The sequence below is a fragment of the Etheostoma cragini genome, chromosome 3 (genome assembly GCF_013103735.1).
Source record: "Etheostoma cragini isolate CJK2018 chromosome 3, CSU_Ecrag_1.0, whole genome shotgun sequence".
Taxonomy (NCBI): domain Eukaryota; kingdom Metazoa; phylum Chordata; class Actinopteri; order Perciformes; family Percidae; genus Etheostoma; species Etheostoma cragini.
The window spans coordinates 5,121,506-5,148,272 of NC_048409.1; the positions used below are offsets into that span (position 1 = coordinate 5,121,506).

General features: G+C 40.5%; 1 protein-coding gene across 11 annotated transcripts in view; it reads right to left on the minus strand.

The window, feature by feature from the left end:
- The window catches only part of frya (furry homolog a (Drosophila)), a 63,441-nt gene that overhangs the window by 21,144 nt on the left and 15,530 nt on the right, over positions 1–26,767 (minus strand). For 6 of the 11 annotated variants that reach the window (XM_034866187.1, XM_034866165.1, XM_034866217.1 and 3 more), the window contains exons 2-36: positions 23,208–23,407; positions 19,385–19,438; positions 17,997–18,136; positions 17,783–17,873; positions 17,520–17,599; positions 17,336–17,416; positions 16,141–16,309; positions 15,597–15,689; positions 15,390–15,488; positions 14,198–14,299; positions 13,432–13,535; positions 12,719–12,827; positions 12,499–12,585; positions 12,044–12,215; positions 10,997–11,129; positions 10,624–10,731; positions 9,350–9,605; positions 8,999–9,181; positions 8,824–8,910; positions 7,880–8,139; positions 7,256–7,445; positions 6,883–7,007; positions 6,358–6,415; positions 6,072–6,163; positions 5,567–5,739; positions 4,912–5,072; positions 3,532–3,642; positions 2,892–3,046; positions 2,477–2,579; positions 2,204–2,375; positions 1,218–1,474; positions 965–1,111; positions 693–861; positions 381–471; positions 205–287 (exon numbers count right to left, since the gene is read on the minus strand). In XM_034866187.1, coding sequence (XP_034722078.1) covers positions 205–287; positions 381–471; positions 693–861; positions 965–1,111; positions 1,218–1,474; positions 2,204–2,375; positions 2,477–2,579; positions 2,892–3,046; positions 3,532–3,642; positions 4,912–5,072; positions 5,567–5,739; positions 6,072–6,163; positions 6,358–6,415; positions 6,883–7,007; positions 7,256–7,445; positions 7,880–8,139; positions 8,824–8,910; positions 8,999–9,181; positions 9,350–9,605; positions 10,624–10,731; positions 10,997–11,129; positions 12,044–12,215; positions 12,499–12,585; positions 12,719–12,827; positions 13,432–13,535; positions 14,198–14,299; positions 15,390–15,488; positions 15,597–15,689; positions 16,141–16,309; positions 17,336–17,416; positions 17,520–17,599; positions 17,783–17,873; positions 17,997–18,136; positions 19,385–19,438; positions 23,208–23,407 — 4,695 coding nt within the window. Of the gene's footprint in view, positions 1–204; positions 288–380; positions 472–692; positions 862–964; positions 1,112–1,217; positions 1,475–2,203; positions 2,376–2,476; positions 2,580–2,891; positions 3,047–3,531; positions 3,643–4,911; positions 5,073–5,566; positions 5,740–6,071; positions 6,164–6,357; positions 6,416–6,882; positions 7,008–7,255; positions 7,446–7,879; positions 8,140–8,823; positions 8,911–8,998; positions 9,182–9,349; positions 9,606–10,623; positions 10,732–10,996; positions 11,130–12,043; positions 12,216–12,498; positions 12,586–12,718; positions 12,828–13,431; positions 13,536–14,197; positions 14,300–15,389; positions 15,489–15,596; positions 15,690–16,140; positions 16,310–17,335; positions 17,417–17,519; positions 17,600–17,782; positions 17,874–17,996; positions 18,137–19,384; positions 19,439–23,207; positions 23,408–24,919; positions 25,284–26,767 lie in introns of those variants that run through there. The other 5 variants (XM_034866226.1, XM_034866221.1, XM_034866172.1 and 2 more) reach the window with 2 other exon arrangements.

Sequence of the window (26,767 nt, forward strand, 5' to 3'; positions counted from 1 at the left end):
AGCTGAATCCTCCAGTGCTTCGGGGGCCAGTTCTCACAGATGCCTTTTAAGAACCTAAGGCCACTCTGCACTGCTCATGCATTATCAATGACACCATGCCGGCAGCCACCATCTTACCCTCCAAACCAGCCTGTGTATTGCACACTTACCAGACCATGACAAACACATTTATTCAAAGGGTGTCTGGGACAGAAATACACTCACTCTTATCTTCATCATAAGATCCTCCGGAGCTGTTGCTGTAGCGTGATTCAAGGCGGTTGTGGGCTCTCATTATGTGGCTAAGCCTGAGGTCAGAAAATTAAAAAAAAAAAGATCATCATGGGCCTCGGTAGGACCATAATTAATCTAATGATAAGCTCCAAGATCTTGTTCTCTACCTTTCCTCATTCTCCTTCCCAGTCTTAGTATCATCTGTATCAGGAAAGCTGTCCTGGCCCGCAACAACAGTATTGCTGCTCGATGTGGTGCCTAGGAAACAAAAAAGAAAAAAAAAGAGTGAAATACTTGTGTCTTTGTATGTTTAATGAATGTGAACTGAGCATGATCTTTAACACCAACTGCTTCACATACACACCGGAACAAACAAAGCTGTCTATGGTTGGCCACTAAGTGGTTCCCCTGGAGCAGTTAGGATTTACTGGTTGGTTGAGTTTTCCCAGTGTTCAGTTTATTCTTTTCTTTAAATGTACCTGAAGCTGCTGTAGAGGTCTTGCTTGTGGCAGTGAAGCGATAGAAAGGAGGGCTATCACAGTGCTGAACCACAGGGTTGACTGGATCTGTTTGTTGCAACTCAAATATCAACTCTTCCATGGTTTGCATGGTGTTGTTCCTGCACACGTAGATCACCACCTTCTTGATCTGAACAAATATATCACAGAATATCTGTAAGAAACTGGAAAGAGCTAAAAATGTCAAAGTAACTACATGACATTTCCCAGTTCACCTAAATGATATGTCTTACATATGGCAAGAGGGTGGTGTCACTGCTGACACCACATAAGCTAATGAGAAACTGCAGTGCGGTTCTCAGATTGTTGCTCCACTTCTCATTGCTGACTAAAGCATTCCAGACATTTTCCATCTCAGGTCCAGGTAGGTCATCTCCATACTGAACAAAAGAAAAGAACAAAAGAAAATAGTGTCATGTTAGCTGCAATGACTACACATGACTTACACATGCCCCATTTCATTCAATTTTCCCAACATGACTTTACCTTGGCGGTCATGAACATGAGGTTGTTGAGAACCATAGATGTGGCCTGTAAGGAGCCCCAGCCTGTGCCCTTCAGTGTGTGGGATAAACCTGTGCTGGTCGTCCGGATAGAGGCCTCATAATCTGAGGTGCACGGTGTGAAGACCGGGAGCAGCAAGCAGCTATCCACCAACTCGATGTTACTGAGCCAGGGCAGGAGGAAGGTTAGCATGATCTGCCTCCCATTGGGGTGAGTGGTGGGGAACCTCTGGCTAACCTCTGGAACAAGCAGGGCAAAGGCAATCCTAACATCAGTATAACATCAGCGGGAACTGGGGTGTTTACTTTCTTCATGGAAATGAAACAAATACTGTATACTCTATACAGTAATTGCCGTGTAATCCTGACCCGCATAACCCTAGAAATCCAGAGTTCTCTGAGAGCAAAATTTAAATTTGCGAGTTACTCTGGCATTGCTCATTAACTATGCCCTTGTAGCCGAGCTGCACCAATCACATCGGTGTATCTGATATAGGCGGGCCAGAGGCGAGTTGCACCAATCACATTGGTGTATCTACGTATATAGGTCACCCTGTGTGTTGTTGTGATCGGTCGTAGTGTTATCCAATTATGTGCAGTGAGATTTTCAAGTGCACTCTTGGTGCCGCCCCACGAGATGGGCAACTTTCATTACTTAATGCCAGACCCTTAAACCTTCAGATTTGGGTCTTGATTTCCAGGTTAGACCCACATATGAATTCTACTTAAACCTGGATGTTCCTTAATCGATTTAAGTTCTCCGTGTTTCTGTGGTTGGTGCAAGTGTTCACAGATACAGTATGTGTGTGGGTGGTGGAAGAGTGAAACTTCTCTGAAAGATGAGCAAGCAGCATTTAGTGGGTAAACCATAAGAAGATGACAAGCCTGTGAGAGTATTACAGCAGGCTAAAATACCATGGCTAAGCCTACTGTGGCTACACACAGCACAAATGTGACACAAACAGCTACCTGAGAATAGAGGTAGTGTGAGTTCAGGGTACATTCTGGCCAGCTGGCTGGAGAGCTGAGGCAGGGAGACGCTGTAAAGAGGTGGCAATGGGCCGTGGGTGCCGTAGATGATGCTGTTTGGCTTCTGCTCTGCAATCTTCTTAGAGTACACAAACAACTTAGCTTCAAGAATCTGTTTAATGAAAGAGAAGAAATGTGTCATTTATCCATTAAACCACGCAAAATGACACAGACGCACAAAAGGTGACTGTGCTCGTGTACTGTATATCTTACCTGCATGAGCTGCATTGAAATCTCATAGATTTCTCTGTTTGTGTCTGATGCCTTGAATAGCACCAGATTCAGCAGTGTTACTATATCACTGGGATAGTTTCTGCTAGTTAGAAATGAGAGAGAAAAAAAGACGTAATGTTTAAGTATTAAGATATTAATAGATACATAGTGTTTGGGTTCATGTTTTTGAGATAAAGCAAGAGGGTTAGGCCAACTTCAGAAGAATAGCAAGCCCTTTTAGAGGATAAGCTGAGATAAAGCCTAAGCTTATTTGCCAATGGTTTCCTCACTTGGACAAGAACCCTGGATGATCATACCGGTTGAACATAACTGTCCTTGATGAAACCTGTTTCATGCACAGTCAGCTGATATGAACAAGTTGAAAGGATGACAGAGAGAGTATGAGGCTCTGTACCTGCTGCCACAGACCGTGGCGATGGCTTTGAAGCAGCCTGAGGCAAGCTGGTAGGAGCCTGTGTAGCAGCGATCCACAGCCCAGTTGAAGAGGTTGACCTGGTCGGCATTGAGTTCCAGAAGCAGGATGACGACTTCACAGCCAAGCTGGTGGACCTGAGCCAGGAGAAAATACCAACACAGACTCTCCTGAATGTCACATCTTTTTTTAAGGATCCCCTCTATTCTTAATTTTACATTACAGAAAGACTTTGTGTGTTTTTCAAAGATCTAGGGATTCGGTGTGAAATGACTTCAGAAGTTTTACTTCTGTCATATTAAAAAGATGATGAATTGTCTTGGCTCCCTGCTCAGTTACTGCTACTCTTTAAGCCGAATAATGATAATATGAGAGCTCAAAGTCAATTTTGACAAGGAAGAATTTGTAAAATAAACATGCAAGTGCTTTATCTTGTATCACAGTAAACTGAGATAAAGACAACATCAGACAAATGTATTTTGATAGAAAACTCTTCTTCACCACTTGGCAATGTCTAGAGTTGGGCTTTTAGACAAAGCAGGCTTCAGCAAACTATCAGAGGGGCTTTCTGGTTCAGCTCTTTGTTAAAACACACTGCAGTGGTAAAGTATTGGCCACATACCCGCTGATCCTGGCAAGCAAGTATATTATCCAGCCACTTATAGAGGTATCCGTCTGGAGAGAGGCCAACGTTATCAAACACAGGCCCGCAACACAGCACAGCGGACATGGCCTGGAAGAACAAAGTCAACAGTTGCAATAGGCAACACTGCACATAGCCCAGAATGGTAGCAGGAAATACATGTTTAGTTCACAAGTCTTACTATGTGACGTTAAACTACAGCACTTATGTTAAACAACCTACAACGTCTGTTCTTTCTTTAAACCTTGAGATAGAAGTAGGAAGAGCATGGGCGTCAGTTTGGTTTGAAATGTCCTGGCGACAGAGACACATTCAGAAGTGCATTTTTAGAAGTGCTGGGTACAATGACGTTGTGGTGTTCATTTTTTTTCTCTTTCGCGCAGGTCATTTTCTGAAAGACGCTGTCCTGTAGCTTACTAATGTAAATTAATAAAAAAGTATACAAAAATGTTATGATATCCGACCAGTGATGGGAATAAGGCTGTTATAAATAATGGCGTTACTTTTTTTCAGTAACAAGTAATCTAAATGATTTTCATCAGACCAACTTAATCTCTGAGCCGAGAGGCAAAGACTTTTTTTTTTCCTTGGTTAGAGGGCAGTGCACAAGACAAGCGCATAAATACTGTTAAAAATCTACTTGAAAGTAACGCATTAGTTACTTTCTGAAGTAACTAGTTACTTTTATAATCTGTAACCGAGTATCTAATTTAGTTACTTTTTTACTTTTATTTTTACTTTTAAGAAGTAACTAGTAACTGTAACTATTATTACCTTTTAAAAGTATCTTGCCCAACACTGTGTCTGACACATTTTATGAAGAAGAAAGCCTTACGTTTTCAAAAAGCATTAGACATATGAGCCACTATGTCTAATGCACTACTGCTTCATGTATCTATGCACCATGTTGACAATGTGTTGGGCAATGTGGAGGGTGGGTTGTGGCCTTGACCATAGGCAGACTGGAGGAATGCATATTAATGTAAAAAAAATGTATGCCATGGTACCTTTAAAGAAACATCTTGGCTAGCAGAGTTCAGATGTGAGGATTTTTTTTTTGATCGATTCAGGGGCTCCTTTTAACAATGGGATTTTTACAGACTCAGATTGCAAAAGGTGGCCTCTTGGTTCATGACAGGTTGTCAGTCAAAGAAATAGATTACATTGTTAGGTTCCCAAAAACATATTTTACCATATCATTCTTCAACGGCAGATAACATTTGTGGTTTTATTGTGCACTTTGTAATTGACTAAAGACAGACCAGTCCGCTGCCAATATACAGGTTTCTGTTCCTACTATGCATTAGTGGGAAATATCAATACAAGTAAAAGTTTGTGGAAAGCAATAAGTTGCATCACCTTTAGGGCACAATACTGATATCTTGTGATCTGGTGATTCCTGTCACTGTAGCGGTCCAGAGGGGTGAACATGATGCTGAAAGGGCCGGCCCACTGACTGAAGAGGATGAAGAGGTGATGGCGCAGGCTCTGCTGTGGAAACAGGAAGCGCCTGTGGTGCACTGGGGAGGGAGACAAGAAAGCCCGTTATAGCTCTGCTCATCGAGAGAGTGAAGAGTCAGCCGAAATATTCAAGTATCTTAAACTCTTAATTAACTACTAAGAGTGCATATTCCAACGTGCTAATAAGATGTTGTTGTCCCTCGACAGTTCATTAGACATTCCGTTGGGACTTGTGAATGCTTGGCAACCAATGAGTCATCACCTTTTCTGTCCTTAAGCTGCGCTATTTTTGGATCTACTCCCCTTGGGCTAAGTCCAAATCAAGATCATTGTCAGGAGTCTTGTGCTCCATGTGCTGTTAACATAAGCCAAATGTCAGCCTAATATATAATTCACAATCCACAAATTGATAAAAAGCACAGATGGAGAGTATCAGGCATTCACATAAGATACATGTATTCACTGAAGTATCAATCGGACTTGCAGAGCATTGGCAGTGACAGAAGAGTGGTCTGACAAGAAAAGCCTTTCAGCGTGAATCTTTTCTTTGTACCTGGTACACATTGGATGAGGTTGGCCACCATGGCGCTGAAGTGAGCTCTGATGTCCTTGAGGATCTCTGCATCTTTGTCATTCTCAGCTTCCAGGAGCATCCGGGTAAGATCCACATACTCCAGGAACAGAGCGCCCAAGGCCAGGGTGTCACGTTCCAGAGCTCCATTTGTGCTTTAAGAAAAACAGGCAGAGAAACAATGAAATTAAGTAACAAACTAAACAGTTATATTTCAACTGCTTTTCCCACAACTGCCAAGACACAAACTGCACCATAGCAATTCATTATGAGGTACGGTACCAGTCAGAAGTTGGGAAAGACTGTCTCATTCAAGTGAATAGGAAAGTGTGCCCACACTTTTTGACTGGTACTGTATGTAGCACAAAGGTTATATCTTGATGATCCTGTTTTGTTATCTTACCTACTGTATGCTCCCCTCCTGTGTACAGTTAGTGTGATACTGTGCAGTGTGAGTCTGATATGTGTCAACTGAAGCTACACTAACCTGTCACTGATGACACCTGCATCAGCCAGCAGCTCAAAGATCCGCAGCAGCTGCAGTCTCAGCAGGTCTCGTCGTTCACGCCGCTTCTTGTTCTGCAGAAAACCATTAAGAAAATTCCTGAATGACAAAAGTCCAGGTAATAATACAATCAATCCATATTTAGTGTTTGACATTTTCTGAGTCACTCTCTGGTAACATTACTGTCTACTGTGTAGTTTACAAATGAAATCCAACTGTATATAGCTTGTTTATGTTGTGTACAGTGCTGTAAATCAAATCAACCAACCTCTGGTCTTCGTTCTAACGCTTCTTTCATTAGAGGGTGGAGCTCTTCCACAAGTTCCCTGTGTGCAGCCAGTGAACATATAAACAAGTCACAGTGAGATAAAATGCTTTATCAAACAAACCGCATATACTCTACGTTCAGTTAAATGGACAATTAAACTTCAGTAAGACTATTGTTATTTTTAAGGAAATGAGATCTGAGCTGAAAATCAGATTTTTATGAAACAACGTAGATGGGGCTGTAAATCCCAACAAGGCACCACTCAACTATAATCCCATTTATCTCCACATTAAATCCACCCACATACAGGTCAGCATCCACTTTGATTGCAGAAAAATAATAGATTGTTCTCTGACATTAATTCGACTTTTCCTGTCCCATTAAGAGACAAAATAAATACGACAGCAGCTAACATATTATGATGCTGTACTGCTATCCATCTTTGAAACCATCAGTTAATCAAAAAAACTGATGTGAAAATTGGTTTGTTAGGGTAGAGAAAATTCGTAGAACCTTTTAATATACCTGAATATAAGGGAATTGGTGCGACCAAAGCCCAGAACTAATGACTCTGTCAACTCGATGCTCTCTGCCCTCATCAGTGGAACCAACTGCTTCAGAAGCCAAGCCACAGATGGGCTCCCGATAACCTGAAACAATCAAGCATCCACGGTTCAGTCAGTGCTTGAACCCCACTAATTACACAGGGCTGCATTGAGATAAGTGTCTGTACAGTTAAAAATATATATCAGCATCCTGTTCCATGCATGTAAGGTAGCTGCTGTGTAATTTGATGCTTTGAGTTTGAATGTCAACAAGCTCTGTACATGAACACCTGATCATGGAAAGACAAAGCATTCAGGGAATGAATAAGGTCAGAGGACAGGGAGGCAGCTACCTTGTTATCGTAGCTGACACTGCTCTCGAGCGTGGCGGCTGTGATCTCAGGTGTCGATGCTCTCAGATGGCCCGGGCTCATGATACTTGGCTTGGCAACCCCAAAGCAAAGAATCAGATAGTTTCTCCACAGGGTTACGTAACTGTCCCCACTGCCAGATGTGCTTGTCTTCTTTGCATAAACTGGGTTACTGGTGAATCATACCAAAAGAAAAGAATTATTTTTATCTGAGCTGGAGCTGGAGCTGAAGATCTTTGCCCGAATCCGACAGATTTGCTATTCATTACTATGATTTTACACTGGCTCTGGCTTGCGCTCCGGGTTGCGTGGTAAATGAGTGGTCAGGTGATGCGTTTCAATTAACGGAAAAATGGATGCTGAGGAGGTGAAACAGAGGCTGACCGCTGGCAATTAGGCCTAAATGAGTAAGTTTCTGCCTAGGCCTATTTAAAGCGCTGAGATGTTATGATGTCACAAAGGAGTTTTTGTATTTCTTTGTGCCGACTTCCCAATGGCCTATAGACTACGTAAGTTGTGAATAAATTATGTTAAAAATGCATAAATAACTCATTCTTGAAAAAAGAGAAGAGAAAATAGAAGCGTTGAATGTTCGAGGACACTTACTTTGTGTCTACCAGTGGCATGAGCATCTGCATTCGGGTAAAGGCGTAGGGCCAGGCGTAGCTGAGAGCTGTGGGGCAGTGTTTGGGCAGGTTATCCTGCCGGAGGAAGCTGTATACACAGAGCACCCATGGGTCCTTCACCGACTGGGCAAAGATCCACACGTGTGACGGGCTTCTTATGTCATAATGACTGTTTACGAGCAGTGCGTTCCATTCCACGAGCCACTGAAGGTCCACGTGGTGGCCAGCTGGCAGGGTCGCCTGCAAACAAGCGAGTGGGACAGCAGGGTTAAGGGTCAGAGGCCATGACTGAGCTAGATATCCAAACAGCAACATGTCTTCCATCTCTCTTTTCATACTCCCGCTTAAGAATAATCACTGAAATGTGAATATTATTAAAGGAAATCCCACATCAGATAATCACACAGTATATTTAGAAACACAATTTGATAAAGCATATAAGGACATGTATCCAGTTCTCAATAAATCTGGAGTCTTAGGCATCACGTAGACAGCTAAATGGTTACATAAGTGAGGGTCCAGAGGTCAACAGCTGTTCAGTTCCAGCTGTTTTCCAGGAGGTTTTACATGCTACATCACTAAACCAAGCTTCTGTTTTGCAGTCAACACAACATGCATTTGCTGTTTTGTGAACTAGATGCCACATGGCTTGATGTTTAACTGACACCTGATCTTTACAAATAGGAGTTTAGACTTCTGCAGCTGACGGAAGTAATAATAATAATAATAATAATAAATTGTATTTATAATGCCCTTTACATTTCAAAAAGAAATCTCAAAGTGCTACAATTAATAGCGAGTTAATCATCATAAGAAATGACCATGCCACTTTTCTATCTGGAAGTCAAGTTAAAGGGAATTAATACAGTGTGAAGAAATCTTGACTGAGACTCCAAGTTTTTTTTGGAGCTAGTAACAACTTACTGTGTCAGAGACTGCAATGTTGACATAACTTTCCAAGATTACAGGGCTGAGCTGGTCCATGATCTCTATCATTGGTTTATCATCATCCTGCAGTTGACAAATCATAGAAACACATTCTGTAAACATCCAACTTTCCTATATGCTGTCACCTGAATTTAACTCTGTCTCATTTTACCTCAGACTGTCCGATGGTCAAGAAGAGACTTCGTATCTCTTTGAGTATGGCGATGGCAAGTCTGCGGGTGCTCAGCTGACAGGAGCAGAGCAGCACGAGCGCCAATCCCTCCACAGCATGCAGCACAGTGGAGTGGGGACCTCGCTCTGCAGGGATCTTCAGACTTGAGCTCGTCTGCAGCAGCTGTCACATAAAAAGGCCAAAATAAAACAAAAGCTGATTTCACGATGCATGATTAAAGTAACATCTTCATACATTAGATTACTATCTATTTGTCACATTTGTTAGAGCAGAAAAAAACAAAAATTGGGATTAGTCTTTTCCAGGCATTATTGACACAAAGGCACGTACCTCGGCTGTGTGTATTTTAGCGGTGTCATAGCTCTTCCCTGGTGCGGCCAGGGTTAGTTTCCACTGTGAGAGTAGTTGCAGCAGTAATTTGAGGGACGTATCCAACAGTCCCTGGTGAGTGTCTTGGACCTCACGTAACAGGAAGTTAGTGAATCCAAACAGAACGTCGTCCCGCCAGTCAGAGAAATCCACCAGCAGGCTTTGCAAGGAATTCTGGGCTATAAGTCGCAGCTCGTCATCCATGTGGATTGTCAATCTGACAAAAAAAAGAAGACAAAGAAAGACCAAAATGAAACAGCTTTCTCTATAGGAATAAAATGAATTCCCTTATTTACTACCAATACCAATAAGTAGGTTACATTTCACATCAATTTAGCCTAACGATTACCTGACAGGCAGGAATTTGAGCACCTTAGATGTGTCTGCTGCATTTAATAGGATACATTGTCAAGCTTCAAGTTGCCTCACATCTAATCACAAAATAATCATTACGAGTAGGAAATGTATGGATTGTGAGTGCATGATGTGTTTTAATCAGAAAAAAGGTTTTTCAGATACCATTCTGACACATTTTTTAAATAGTCCCGGATTCTTAATCTTCAAACATTTAAAAACAGTAACCAAAAATGAAGCTTCATATTTACATTGTTTTAAACACAGTAAAGTAATAAAGTGTGTCGGAAGGACATCTATCTATTTAAAATCCTGGTACTTTCATGTAAAAAGGCTAGCACAAGAAGGTGGTTGAAATGTCACCCTCCAAGTACAGAACAATGGCTGGACATTGTTGAGGAAATATATCCCATGGAGAAACTGACTCATTATCTAAGGACTAGAGCAGGGACCCATGATTCCCAGGAAAAAATGGACTGTGTACAAGAGATAAGATGGGTCGTGCTTTCAGCTGCTCTTATAAGAATGGATGAAAGGTTGTAAAGAGAGAGTAGCGCCCCACCCTTTTCCCTTCTGTTTGTTATGGAGATTGTTCAGGGAAATACCTTCTGTAAAATAAATGAAGAGTAAAAAAAAAGTGTCATAACCTATCATGTGGATACTAGCTTAAGAAAACATAATCGCATTTGGCTGCCTACAATAAAAAAGGGTTTGAGACACAAACTGGTGCAGCAGGAAATTCAGGTTAGCCTGAACGTTTGTTTCTCCAAACCACAAAGATTAATACCACTGGATTTGATCTCTAATTATTATGTGATGATAGTCAGAGAGTGTGCCTTGTATTCCTTATAGAGGGGTTTTCCCCAAAAGAGGCAACTCACCGAGAGAGCAGGTCTATGAGCTCCAGCTTGGACATCCCGTCAGGCAGGATGCGAGGAATGGCAGCGACACACGTCCTGAACAAGTCAATCTTAGGCTTCCTTTCACCTCTGAAAAGATCAGATCTGTAGGTTAACTGCAAACGCTTGCTCTCAATGTGTCCGTCTGTCAAGTGTAAGTGTGTTGTTGTTTTTTTATTTAGTATTTTCTATTTTATTGTCTATCAATCTGTATCTGATCAAGCAAGCATTGTGCCAGATAACCAGATTGTCACGTCATGGTTAAATAAAGTTCAGGGTGAGTTAAATGATGGGGTTGTTTCTCTAACTTGAAATGTTTTGGCAGTTAGGATGACACATCGATGTGTACACCTACGTGATCATGTCCTCAGGCTCTTTGTTCAACATCTGAGCATTAGTCAGCATCATGCAGCGTCCCACCTCCTTGTCCAGGTGTCTGAGGATGTTGTCAATAGCCTTTCGCACATGGAAATAATACTGTGACATCCCTGGAAATGAAGATGACAGAGGAAAAACATTTGATATTACTGTTATTCATCTGCAAAAGGGCAGTATTTTACTTCATTCTGTTATGCTTTATATACATTTCTATTTGTTTCTTTTGTAATAATACGGTATAATATTTTGAAGTAGGACTATTTCAGCATTACGCTTCTTCCTACTGCTCAAACTCATCTTTTTTTGTTCTTTGTTTATCTATGTTTGTGTATTATGTCTGTGTTTTTATCTGTTTTTTTCCTTTCTTTTCTTCTTTTAAAATATGTCAATTGTTCAACATGATTTTGTCTATCTCTGTTTGGTTAGCACGGTAAGATCTGCCAGAACAGCCTCCATACATAACTGCACTGAACCCTTCTGTTATACAACCTTTGGACAGTCAGTGTTTTCAGTTAAAGCCATCACTCAATGGAATGCTATTTCAGACAAAATAATGACCTGTAGTTCCCTCACAAGCTTCACATTTCAATTAAAACATTATTTCAAAACCAATCTACTCTACAACCACTAACATCCTACTTTTTTTGAAATTATACTTCTTTACTTTTTCGTTTTTCAACATTGTGCTGATCAGGTGTGTACAGGTTTGTGTGTGTGTGTGTTTGTGTGTGTTTGTGTCTCACAATGTGCATTATATAGATTTAGCATTTGTGATCTGTCTTGTTGTTTTGTTGGATGTTGTCATGTTTTTACCGTTGGATTTAAACTGTGCCCTGCCTGGGGACTGCAGATGTAAATTAGCCTAAGGCTAACTCTGGTACAATACATCAAACGGCAATCCCTTAAAAATTGGACATGGTCTCTAAAAAATAAAATGAATAATAACAAATAAACATTTTATTCCCCATTTGCTATTCTGAGCATGGCCTTTTCAACATTCGCGACCACGGTCTGTTTCACTCACCAATGACTTTGGCCTCCTCATCTGTCAGCGTTTTGCTCAGGTATGTCTTCTTCACTCGGAGTGTATTCCCAGAGGGTAAAGTGCAACCAGTGTTGGGCATGGGAGGCTCGCCGTCCTTCTGCTGCAGTTTATCGGCTATGACCAGGAATGCTCTCAGACCAATATTCATTCTCTGCACAGAAAAGAAACCTAAGGTTCAGCGTTTGTTAATCAATTTACAATATTGCATTACTAGTCCTGCGGGGAAACTGACAATGAAACACCACATGAAGAAAATGCTGAAAGTAGCGAGAATAAACTTTTTATTTCTAATAATTATTTCTTTTTAAAACTGTGAATAAAAGTAGAGAGCTCAGGACAGGACAGAAAGAAAGCAAAGGATTTTTTGTGTCAGAGAATTACAAGCGCTGATTTACATTTTTCTATCAATACTTCATTAAATATTAAATGCGTACCTCTGGGTTAAGACTAAAGGCCTTTGCGGGTTTCCCAACACAAAGAAGGTCAAAGATAATCTCTTTCATGGCAAAATCAAGTCTTTCCTGTAATTACATAAGAAGAGACATGTTTAATATGACGTTTTGACTATTTGTTTTAACTGAGAGTTACTTGAAATATCATTTGTGTGACAATGTGACTTATCTACAGTTCAGTATAGATCACTGTTGTGTTTACCTGTGCAATAAACTGAATGATTTTGACAAAGATATTGAGAGGCATGTCTCTCGGTACCACACTGCGGGATCCTTTGGGGAAAAGTGTTGTTATAATGGTGTTGAGGCGACTGTGGATACAAGAAAAGAACACGTTATGAGGATACCTAGTTTTTAAAGGTTGGTAAAAACACATAAAAACTGTTTGAATTGGTTTGTGCAGTACTCCATTGCTTGAGAGGAGGTTTTTTTAAGGACAAGTTTATTTTGAGCCTAATTAACACATTTCAAAAGTCTGGCTGGCCCGTTTGGGATTCCTCATGTGGGCTCAGACTCATAATACCGTCTTTAATGCTGCTGATAAACCCTTGGGCCATCGGCCCCGACGATCTGGTGCAGGCCTGACCCCAGGACATAAAATAAACAGAGCATTCCTCTTTCTGCAAACATCAATAAAATCAGTCAAAAGGAAAGTGTGTTTGCTGTAAAACTGCTACAAGAATTCACTTTTTGTTATTAACTTAAATACAGAACTATTTTTAGTACCAACAAAACGTGTATCAGCCCATCGGCTTCTCACAATTATTTACTGGTTTATAACATTTTTAGATTTTAAAAGACCTATGTGAGAAAGTAAGAATGCTCTCGTCCTCTGGAACTGAACATCTGAGGAAGAAATTGTGAATGCAATCCAATGCATCCTTCATGTTTGGCTGAGGTCAAGGAGATATTTACCCCTGTGTTGCAGTGTTGCTCTCACACTTAATTCTGATCATGTAGACCCACAGCAGGCGATACAGGGACTCCAATCCAACACGAGCCATTTTAGGGTCTCTGTTCTATAATGCAATTACAATTACAAAACAAAATCAACGACAGAAAAATGGTGCAACAAATGGCAAAAAATGGATTCACATTCATGAATTGATACAAGCTCTACCGATTTAAAATCGATTCATATTTTATATGTACATTTTTAAGTTTTATTTTTTTGTAATGGCGTGCATACTATCACATAGGAAAAGTAACTACATTTACATAGTTTAAATCGTTTTTTAAATTGAGAATTAATTTTGGTTTTGAATCAAAAATCAATTTTGAATCGAATCTTAAACCTAAAAATCTATATCTAATTGAATCCTGACATTTTCTGAATCATTCACCCCTAATATTCGCTTATATACTACAAATATTAGAATAGAAAATGGTGATAGTATAGAATAGTTACTGTCGAATTACTAGCCAAAGCCTTTAGTGCACTGTTATCATGCCACTCATTGAATTAAATACCAAGTAACAATGTACACAGCATGATTCTGATTGAAAACTGAAGCGGTGGAAAACACTATGGGCAATAGGGATGCACATTTGATACTTACTTACTTACTCCTCTTAGGAGTGTAGATCATTGAGCACATTTGATACACACAACCTTTATAACTTTATAGTCCTCTACGATAAATAAAGACCCCTGTAGTCCGAATTAAAGGCTGCTGGTTACCTTCAGATTTGAGAGACAGTTGTTGAGGAAGACATGCCATCTGTTGAGGAAGAACTGTTTCTGGCTGACACACAGCAGACACGTCACCAATGGGTAAAACGCCTGTGTGGAGAAAAGTTAGTGTTTAGGGTTCTTTCTTTTTTTGGCGGTTTACTTTTTGGGCTTTTCTGGCCTTTTATTGGATAGGAAAGGGAAGAGAGAGGGGAACAACATGCAGCAAAGAGCCAAGGGTTGGAATCGAACCTGGGCCGCTGTGGTAAGGACTTCGCCCTAGTACATGGGGCTCATACCAGGTGAGCTACCAGGTGAGCTACCAGGGCGCTCCATGTTTAAGGTTCTTTTATCATCATATACGGCATCTTTAAAATGGCTTCACATTGGGCGCCCAGATTGCCCAGTTGGTAGAGCGGGCGCCCATGTATAGAGGGTTTACTCCTCGACGCAGCGGGCCGCAAGTTTGACTCCGACCTGCAGCCCTTTGCTGCATGTCATTCCCCCCTCTCTCCCTTTTCACTTCTTCAGTTGTCCTGTCATTAAAGGCCTCAAATGCCCAAAATTAATCTTAAAAAAGGCTTTACATTGACTTAAAAATAGAATAACAATTATAATTTAATATTTAACCTTTAATATTTAAGTTTATCCTCTGAGTGGATAATTTGAGGAATTTCGCATTATCTCTGAACGATAACTGCATTAGTGCAATTTAAGACGTAAACCAGTTTTCTTTTGAAGACATAATGAGGTTTCCTCCTTTTGTTATGCGTTATGCTGACACTGCACCGCTCATAAAATGTGGCTTTCGGCCATAATCGCCTCAGGGGAATGTAGCACTTTTGTAAGAGCAAACTGCTGTTCCATGAGGGTTGTTGTCTTTCCATTTCACCATGAACTGCCGTGGTGAAAAGCTTTATTGGAATGTAACAGACGCATTTACTGTATCTACTCCACTGCTCCGTGCTCTTTTTTATACTTTGAAATCGCAGACTGTCTTCCCTCATAAATGATTTCTGGTGTGGACAATGACATTGTAAGAGAGCATTACACGAGAGGGACCATAAAATGCATTGAAGATTCACAGAGGCATCAAGGAAATCTGGGCAAGCAGTAGACGGTGTCAGAGTGATAGCAGAAGTGCACAAAAACTAACAGGGCCGACAATCAGTGTAAGTTTGTTTTCTGCCCATTGACTAACCAGAGAGTGCTTCTTTCTGGAGGACAAGTCCAGGGTTGTGTCGTACAAGCTGTCCACAAAGTTCCTCAGGCAGGGTACGTTCACTTCATTCTTCACGGCCTAGGACAACATCACACATGGTCATATGACAAGACACATTTACATTTTACAATGCCGACGAAAAAACTGTGTAATGCATTCAACACACACTGGAGGAAAACAACTTACTGCTGCAACAGGAACCAAAATTTCAACAAAGAGACCAGCCAAGGCATGTTTAATGTCCTTGTCCTTGACTTCCAGGAAATATTGGGCGCACTCCTGTAGAAACGAGAGTAGTAAATGATTAAACAAGCAATAAAAAGGTGTATCACTTTAAATCTACTATACATGTACAGAGTGTTTACCCAAGAGATAAACAGACTTGATACTGCATGGTCCAAACTGAATGTTGCCAAATTATTGGTTTTTATTTTTAGAAAGTTTCCCCACCCCTAAATATTGAAATATGTCTTAAAATATACAGAAACATGAATCCAACATATTATTATCAAAGATAAATCGGTGTTTTAAACCTCAACAACGTTCGTGATATGCTTATTGGCCTGTAAGGTAGCCGCTATGGTCGCCACCCTCAGATACAGGTGAGCTCGTGGATTCACTGTGCCTTCTGCATGTATGTTAAACATAACGAGGATTTCTTTCAGGATTGGGGTCCTTGGCCTAAACAATGTTGAAGACCCCTGGTATACATTATAGAAGATTGCTGTACCTGCATGAACTGAAAAGAGGCTTCAAAATCTTCAACGGGATACATCTTAATTCGGAAGAACTTGACCCCCATGATAAGGGTTATAGTACTCTGGACTACATAAGGACTCTGCTCTTTCTGCCGCAGCTCCTTTAGCTCAGTCATAAACTTCTTCTTCACAGCATGAAACCTGAGAGAGAGAGAGAGTGAGAGAGAGAGAGAGAGAGAGAGAGAGAGAGAGAGAGAGAGAGAGAGAGAGAGAGAGAGAGGGAGAGAGAAAAAACTAAATGATATTCTATATAAAGACCTGCTTGTATAGCTCAGTCAGACAAATCCCAAATCAGCACATCCACAAAAAGGTGCCTTCAATTCAGAGTTGTAACGCAGTGAAATACAGACAATATTCAGGGAGCATGCCTCCCAAAAATACCATCCCCTCGTCTTACCCTCAGTATGTAGACTCTGAGTCTGTGCCCCAAGACGAACTCCTTGCCTAGCACCTGATCCCTTGCCCAAATTGAACCAGAGACGGAATTCTTCAGCTGGTCTAAATATAGAAGATAATTCCCCGTGGGAGCTTACTATGAGCATCTCTTAACCTCTTCCCTGGTGCCTGGTAGTGAAACGGAATAAAGCTGTTTCTGCATCTTAATCATAGGAGGAGCATTTGTTATCATTTATACAGAAACAACCAGTGGTTGAAAAACCACATGTAAAAATCTTCAACACAGCATTAATCTCTTTGCAGATACTCCAAATCCAACTATGATTTATACCTAAATCATTTCAGTTCACAGTAATATATGTTTTTTTTCTTTCCTGAACTCAGAGAAAAGTAAAGATCTCTCTGAGTGAAATATCTCCTGCAGGAAATTAAGCAGAGCACACTTTGGAAAGAAGGTATGCAGTGTGCTCACCCAGCCTATCTCTATTTTAAGGGTATGTTCCTTGCTACGGTGATCTGAAAAAGTCAAATAAACAAACATCAATTTCCAGTCCTAGTTTGGTGTGAAGGGGACCTGTCCAAAAGTGTGTCGTCTCTTGTGTCTGTTCCAGATGAAATGTTTTGCAGAAAGGCATGAGGAATGGTAACACGCCATTATGATGTGGCATGAAACCAAAACTCAACAGAGCAGAAAGTGAAGATTTACGAGCCAATCAGGACCGAAGCAATAATATTCTATTATATAACCATAGTTCTGTCTTTGCTACTTACTTGGACTGAGCTAATACTCCTATGATTTCAGCATAAAGGTCTGCTACAGTGTGCATGTTGCCAGTGTTTGGACCATGATACCTGCAGGAAACACATCATGAGGCAGAGAAAAACAAAACTTAAAGATATTTAATGCTGACAGAAAGAAGGAACAGTGTTAATAAAAAAAAAATCAAGAGCTTACCCTTCTTTGTGTCTAAAGTGCTTAAATGCCAAATTAATGACTTCATTGACCAAACTGTCAAGGACCGGGTGGAGCGGCATCTAGTTTAAAATCAGGAGAAAAACAGGGATGAGAATGAATGTTCAAGAACATATCATAACATGATATTTTTTTTCTTCCTTTTTCAGCAGCAGTAACTCATAATAGCTCTTTCTGAAGTTTTATAGCATTACATAATGGCATAAACTTAGCAGCTTTTGTGTGCACCGGTTAAGTCAAGTCACCTGTTTCAAAACTTCTATAAGTACAAGGGAGAAGATGAAGTCGATGGCCAAATCCCTCCTTTCAAGTAGATAATCTTTCTGCTGCTCATCGCTGTTACAGAGAGAAAAAACAGAAGCGGCAATCATACAGTACATGTGAGCTTCCCCACTGCTTCTTTACATTCCCTAGAAGTGGCTCATTGTTGCATGCAGTAATCAATTTAATGATTCTCACTTCTTGGACTTGGTGTTGGCTCTTGGCCGATACTCGTGCAACTCCTCATCTAGTCCATTTTGTCTTTTGTACCAGTCAAACAACGTGCGCAGGATGGAGGGGAGACAGTACTCAGCCAAGGAGCTCATGGTGCTTATCAGCTGGAAGAAGAAGACGTACATAGTGCAAATGCATGTTTGTCTTTGGCAGTTAACATACCAAAGTAAGAGATAGTAATCAGTGTTTCCTTTGTTTATTTGTACAGGAATTTACACAAAACTTTAAGCTGCACGAGAGAATTAATTGACGTCTCATTATGTTTCCTATAATTGAACAATAAACGGAGCTGCGGAGGAAATGAGGGAGCTTTTAAGTGAATTCCAAGGCTACATTTATGAAGAGAGATGAGACTGAAGGGTGAGCTGGACCTCATTGGGACTATGGAGAGAGACAAGGTGCCCGTGGGGCAGTCTTCGTCAGTCTTTAGGGGAGGGAGAGGGAAAGGAAGGAACGGGTGGGATGGGCTGCGCACACAGGAAGGGAGGAGAGTCTGGCCGGGCTTGGGAACACAGCGAGCCCTTCATTCAGCACGAGGCCGGAGAAGAATCCTGGCTCTGTGTGGCTGCTGAATGGCCTCACGCGGCAGCACAAACACACCTCTGTGGCTGTGAAAGAGCCTTCTCTGCAGAGCCACAGACCTGCTGGACACACCTAGTGCAGAGCCAATGGCAGGTAAACACTCCGGCCCTGGACTGAATCTGAAAGAGCTTTTGGGATGTGAGCAGGGCTTTCACCCATCAGATCTTTAATGTTACAGTGCATCATACTAGAGCAGTATTTAAAAACCTTCCTACCTACTTACTTACATGCCTAGGTGCTCACAAGGAGAGGCAAAACTGTTCATTGATGGTCTTTTATAAAATCGCTTGCTGGTTATAATGTCAACCCCAAAATGTCATCTTGTGCATTAAGGGTTTTTAATTTCATCAGTCCAGTACATCACTTTTAGATTATTTTTGACTTGCTAACAGCCACTGTTTTATTTCTCATTCTCATTAGGGCTGCCCGATACAAGGAAAATATGCGATATGCAACAACCTTGTTTTATATCGCGATAACAATATTATTTGCGATAAATGGTTAGAAGTGTACTCAGTTCTGCATTTCTGCTGCTTTTTAAACACAACTTGCTTGTTGAACTTAAAAGGAATGAGTATCTTTTTTTTTAATTGAAAATTTAATTGGATATAAAAGGACAGTTACATTTTAAAGTGCAGTTTTATACTCATATTTTCTTTCAACTGACTAAAAAAATCTTTGCGTGTCTGTTGCAATATGCCGCAGCTTTTCACGATCTGTTCATTGCGCAAGTAAAAATATATCGTGCAGTCCTATTTCTCATCACTTACTTGGTCAAACTGAGGATCTTCTCCCCTCTGCAGTGACTTTGTTAATGGCTTCTCCTGAAAACATAGAAAATAGGGAGTCATTTTACAACTTTTCTAGTTTTTTATTATTTGTACAAAGTCAAACTGGCAAAGTTCTCTCAAGTTTGGTCCGAAGCTCGTAACTCCCTAGCCAGAGACAGTGTGGAGTATTTTTGAACGGGGACTCATTAGAGCCCAGCTAATGAGAGTCATCAATCTGTCTTACGCCAAGCATGAGCAGGAAGAGTCAGATATTAGAGATGGGACATTCCTGACAGCTCCCATTATTACAGTCTTCTATCATCTGAGATGAAGACCTTCATGAAGGATTTGGGTCTTGTCCTGCTGCAAGGACAGTCCAGACTTCTACATATCATTAGTAGCACATCCTATTTTAAAGTAAATAAAGGCTGAGTTTGTAACATCTTTAAAAGGCCTTGAACCCTGGATGACAACTCAATTGAAACACCAGAATAAAACATTAAAGGGATGGTTCAGACTTTTGAACAAAGTACCTCATTTCCAAGTTATCAAGTATTCTTAGAATACTTTTTTAATTTGTATGTTTAAATATGCAAATGAGGCATTATGAAAAGCTAAGTGGCCATTCAGTATTTATGGAATAGACCACAAGGGAAAAATAGATAACAATATATTATTAGCTAAAATAAGGAAATATTCTTTCTTAACCGGAGTCTGGGGAGGAAACAGCAATATAAAACTGCATATTTTTCCATGTAGCTCTCAGTCTCACCGGAGTCGGGCATGGCTGCAGACTGGAGACCTTTCATCTCATTACTCCCGTCTCATGCCTTCCATGCTGGTGCCGACCCCGAGCTTCTACTTTTCAAAATAAAAATACATTGCGCCTTGTCCGCGATGTATTTTTTCTATCTTGTATCTATGTATCTTTGTAGTTTGGTGTTTTAGATTATTTTAAACTAAACGGTACCGCAATCATGCTAATGACTAACAAATTATTATTTCCAGCAGATGTTTTAGATGTATTAGTTACACGATTGAGGTAGCAAAGCAGTTTTTTGTGTTTATATGTCATTATTTAATTTGGGAAAATCCAATGGTCTCTACAAAGCTAAAGCTCAAAAACTTGAGTGTGCACTGCAGTGATGCTTACGGACCTCCAAATTAAACACTCCCATGTAATATGGCTTAAACAAACATCAGCATTAAACGCTGATGCAGTTTTCAATGTTTTATGATTTCAAAAACGAGTACGTTAACCAATATTTTATTATAATTCTAATTTTACAAATTGCATATCTATTTATGCAGCTTTCAAAATTGTAGATAAAAAGGATTACTGATAAAACATTAGTTAACCTCTTCTTATCTACATTTTAGATTATATCAGATTCCTTTGTAGCGGGAGATGGGGATGAAAACCTTTTTTATTGTAGCCTATTGTAGCCTCTCATGTTGTAGGCTTATAATTATAAATGTGTATTATTTTAAGTAGGCCTACTAATAATAAAAGACATTTTACATCTTTGCCAAGCGCAAACCAGTAAAGCATCAATGTCATGCCTCTTATCCCAATCATTTTGGAGGTTCACAAAAACACGTATTGCTGGCAAAGGGAGGGTCAAGTCTATTTCGACTAAAGATCCCAAAACTCCTCCAGTAGCCCCTGAAATACAAAACAAAAAGTCCCTAACTTTTGGTAAATTTGGGATAAATCTACAGTCCCAAATAGACAAACTGTAGAAAAATACCTTAATGTGTATTTGGGATGTTTTATTTTTGACTCGTCTGAAAGAAGACTCAAAATTGAAAAACTATGTTTTTGCCTGTAATGTCTCCCTTTAAGAGACAAAAAGTGCTTGAATTAATGATTAATAATCAAAAGTAAATCTTCAGTATACACTTACTGAAAAACCATACCACAGCCTGATCTGCTAGCAACTGAGCAGCTTGACTAGAGAGGTTGGGGTTAAAGGCCTTGTACAAGGGCACCTCAGTGGCGGTAATGAGGGAGGTGCAAGCGCTGCTCTTTTACTTTCCCCACCCAAACAATGGCAAAGTTCCCATGAATGACAATTCATATATTTCAAAAATTAATTCAAACTGACTACAGATCGATGAATATGACAGATTTAGTTCCGTAAACAAATTCACCTGAATGATGAGGAGGAGCCGAAGAGACAACTGTGGGCCAATAACTACAAGGCAGTGCTACAAATTACTCAGCTAATTCTCCACAAGAGACACATCCTGCATGCAGTTCTCTGGAGGGACTTACACTGAAAGGAAGGGGTGCACACTTTCCCTGTGGTAATGAACACTTCCCTGCAAACTGGGGCCGCTGACTAACAGCTTCCAATAAATCATAGTCCCTAAAACTGGAGACTGCCATAGCAGCCACAGGTAAACTGACCACATGTCAGACCTGTGCAACCTGCATACAATTATAGTAAATAGTGTGTAAACCAGCACTGGGATCTGTAGAGTTGGGTGGCACTTTTATTTGATTTCCTTTCTCCTTTTTCCCCTATGCCGTGGTGTAACAAACAGTAGCTATTTGTGCTAAACAATGCTAACATGTCATAAGACACAAAGCGGCAGTACGATAATTACTGCTGTCTAAGGATTTTCCTAGTAATAAGGATCAGTTGGTCATTTTTAGTTGACTTTCAGCAGCACTCGTTAGACACTAATGTAGTTCTGGGAGCAGGTGGTGAGTGTAGCAGTTGCTCTTCCATGTCTGCCGGACTGTCTGTACACAGAATTATTCTGACAGCTGCCGTTGTGGCCCTACTGATCGGCTTCAACCTCCACTGGACTTTTACTTTCACCTAATTTTCCAGAAAGATTCATCAGGCGGTATCTCAATAATACAGTAGATCAAATACAAGATTAGAAATTATTAAAAGATTTGCTGATTAATATTTAAACCTGAAGTACTTTTCTAATGAAAATAATATTTGACTCAGAATGGTCTCGGGCTATTCAAATGTGTTGAAAATGTCTGTGAAAAAAAAGCCAAACATTCTCTGATTCTAGCCTCATGAAAAGATTTCCTGCTTTTCGTTGTCATAATAATTCTAAACTGACTATTTTAGGGTTTTGGACATTTGTGTGAACACAATAAGACATTTGAAGATGCCACCTTTGGCCTTTTTTGACTTTCTATTTACATTGGCCTTAAATACTTACTAAAAAATACATTAATCGATTGATTGATAAATAGATTACAGTATGGTTGCGACTAGCGATGCAGTGTGAGTTTATTGTACTTAACAGTGAAATAAGGTTGACATAAATCGATGTAACTTTTACTGGTAATGCAGTTTTTTTTAATTGTTGTATTGGTACTTTTACTTAAGTAAAGGAGCTAAATACCTCTTTTACGACTGTTGGTAATTAATTACCGTAAAACGAGCTACTGTCGGCCTGTCTAACAGGCTTCCTGTCTGACCTTGTTATAGCGGTTTACAACCTGGGGACGGGGGACCAACAAGGGGTCATACTTTGATTAACAGGGAAGCAAACAAGAATAATTTTCCTACAAAATAAAATGCTCTCTTTCTCTAATCTTTCTCACTGTCTAATTTAATTTGTTATTAACAGCCTCTAAAATTATTGAAATGGAACAATCTGTAACAACTTTGCTCAAGCTTTGATTAAACTATACACAGATCATAGTCTTGCAACTTTTGATGAGCAGTTGCAAAATTCACAAGCAACAAAATTCTGTCTCAACTTCTAAAGCAAAACACATGAGACAATCTCCCAAGATGCCCACAAGACACAAAGAGTAGTAAACCATCACTCTAAGCCAACTCACCAGGGGCTCAGCCATGATGATGCGGATCTTGCGCTCTGACATGATGGTGAAGTTGGCGAACAGGCTTTTGAGGACGTACTCGCCCGGCTTGCTCTCCGGGTCAATGCTGATGGGCATCATGGCCGGGGGACCCTTCTCTCCCTGAGGACAGCAGACTGGAGGGATGGGGGGTTTAATGTATCCGTTCCCCACGGGCGAGGCTGCGCAAACAACACAAAAGGCACAAGATGGTAAACAATTTTTGTGAAGTAAAACGTTGCTAATTCAAGCACAAATAAATGGAACATGGCCAGCCACGGATCTGTTTACAAAGAGTGATCACCAAATAGAGTATTACTCAGAAGCTTCCAAACATGGACATAAAGTTCCCAACATGTTGAACATTCCTGAGGGAGACTGTCCAAAGGGCACCGGCTTGCCCCGAGTCGGCTCTTTCTTTCCTATTGCTACAGTGAACGGAGCACATACGGAAATTAAAACACCACGGCCAGCAGCTGGTGTTTTCATTTTGTACCAAAGATGTCCTTGCCCTTTGAGGGAAGCAAAAATGTTGTGTGTGTCATGTGACCATCCTACAGCGGGTGTTATGATGTGGCCCACGTTTAATTCCAGATAACTTAGCTTAGGCCCAACTAACACACAAGTTAAAGTTTACCTTAGTGTTACACTCTGCTGCTTCCAGACACAAAAGTGCTAAATATAGTAAAGAACCGCATACAAACATCTAATTAGAACTGTGAGATGTTTATTTAGCCTGAAACACTACAACCCCTAACTGCATGTACACCTCACAAATAGCAATTCATCTGATGTTTACAAGAAACATTTGGTCGCGGGGAGGGATTGTGGAGGAGGTGCACTGTGCCTTCTTCAGTATGTGTAGTGTACTATTCTGTATATTGTCATCTGGACCAATGTGTTGCACTTTTGCTTAAATAAAAAAAGCTTTGATCAAAAAAAAAAAAAAAAAAAAAAATCTGATTTATACAGGACAACTGCCTCATAATGAGAAGCACATTTTCTTCAGCTACTCCATTCTGAGTGTCTATAAGTGTGTGTGTGTGTGTGTGTGTGTGTGTGCAGAGTGCATATGATAAATAAATGTGACCGGACAGATATTTATTTAAAATGTATATCATCCCAATTTTGAATCATTGTAGAAGCAGTAAACTGTAGGCCTGTACATCATGTTTAGGCATAAATGTTGAAATTGAAGTAATTTATGTTCATGTAGTCATGTTGTGACTTACAGTACGAATTAAACAGAAGAACTAAATAACTGGCAATGTAATTTAGTGACTTCTGAAGTCTGCCAAAAGAGTACTCAAAAGCAGGAAAATTTATCTTCTTGCAGATCAAAGGTTGAGCTCATAAAAAAGGCTCTAATGAATTATCTGTGTGCTTTACTCAAAACTATTACCACTTCACAGGTAGTCGAAGGAAACTGCTTAACACACACAAAAAACAAGGAACTTGAATACACATCAGCAGGGACAGGAGTTAAGCAAAGTGCCAATCAGCATTTTTCAGAGGCCGTACAGTGTGAGGGAGCAGCCCTGACAAAGCTGCGCAAGAGAAGCTGGAGAAACGCCGTAGAACCAGTAAACAAGTCTTCTTCTCCTGGATATCTGTCCAGGAATGCGCAGCATGTGTGATGATCTCGTACGGCTCTCAGAACATGCTTCCCTCACTGGCGGCAACTCAACACCTACCCAGGCCCTTGATGAAGCTGATGACGCTGGCCTTACTCCAGCACACAGCCGTCCCGTCCATTGTGGGGAAGGAGGATAGGGTATCCAGGGTTGTCCTGAATCAAGGCAAATGCTTGTTAGTAAAGTCCACCAACGTCCATGTCTTGTTGTGTGTCAGCTGGCACTATCCTGCTGGGCATAGTTTCCATGGCGCACAGAGCCAACAGCGGGTGTGTTTCGAAAAGTGGGAGTAGTGTTTGGTACAGGAGACCACGCAATCACTCTCTCACTCTCTCTCTCTCTCTCTTTCTGAGCTGCTTCTGCTATGGCTTCTTCTAGCCTTGTGACCAGCCGGTGCCTTCCAAGAGTGAAGGTCAGGCTGGAATTTTTAGCTGAGGCACAGTGCAATGATGAGGTCCAACATGCTATGGTGGCATAGCTGTGTGACTATATTTATCCCAGGGAACACACACACTATACTACTGACGGAGCAACCCTCCCTTTCCTCCACCATGCTAAAGCACGAGGGCCAGACCACCAGAGTGTAAACACCATTGTTGACCAGCCACTACTTCGGCACACTTCACTTCATTAATCACTTTACTCAGCATATCAGTAAAATATCAGATCTTTAAGTAACTTCCCAGCAACAGAGAGTCTGGATTAGGACCACACGTTATGAGGAAAATATGCGATAGTGTTGTTGAATATCGTGATAACAATATTACTTACGATAAATAAAAAAAACGTTTACTCAGTTTTGCCTTTTTGCTGCTTTCAGTACTCTGCTAAAATACAGCAAATTCCTTAATAAATAAAAAAAAGAAGAAAATAATTTCCAACATTATTTTATTAAACATTGAATTAAACATACACTAATAAAAAGGAATGACAGTTACATTTTAAAGTGTAGTGTTCTACTGACACTCTCTTTCAACTAGAGATGTTTCGAAACTAATACTGGTATCGGTATCGGCAAGTACTGGAGTTTATACACTGATCCAATACCACATAATAAACCCCTAAAGAAAATCTAAGTTAAAGCAGTTTATTTATGTTCTTTTTCTGTTAAAATTGAAATCATATCACATACATACAGGGATAGTAGTCTAATATTGTTAAAACAATAATAAAATATATGACACACTGGTATCGGATCAACACTCGGTATCGGCCGATACACAAGTTCAGGTATCATAATCGGTATCGGGAAGCAAAAAATGGTATCAGACCGTCTAACTCAAAACATTTCTGTGTGTCTTTTGCGATATGCCCCAGCCTTTCGCGATGTGTTTATTGCTAGCTTGATATCACGATGATAATAAAAAAAATGATATATTGTGCAGCCCTTGACTGGATGAAAACATCTGATTTAACAAACGTTTTAAAGGGCACAGCTGGTTCGATAAACTTAAATCGAAATACAATTTTATCTAAATTCTCCCATGTAGATTAATTAAACTGGATATGGGAGGTGAAGAAAGCAACCAGTGTGCTTATCAAGCCCTTTCTGTTGCTCTGGGCGCTGCACGGAGACTCAGACGTGACATGTGACTCAACAAACAAGGAGCTCGGGCACAGTGTGCCTTACATCATCGCCAAGCTGGAAACACCCTGGGCATGGTGGTGCTCCCGAGAGTACAATGCAAACAGGCTACAAGTGTGTCTCTTGCACACACCCATACACACATGTACAAAGAATGCAGTTGACTAAATGCATCCACGGAGACTGTCCCACTGAGTAAACAACTACTCCGGCAGTCGTTTGTGAACAGAGTGGGTGGATATTTAGATACCACTGACCTCCTTAACTGGACTAGAAATTCCAATGTCAACATAGAGCGTTGGGAGCTCATTGTCCAGCTGCTG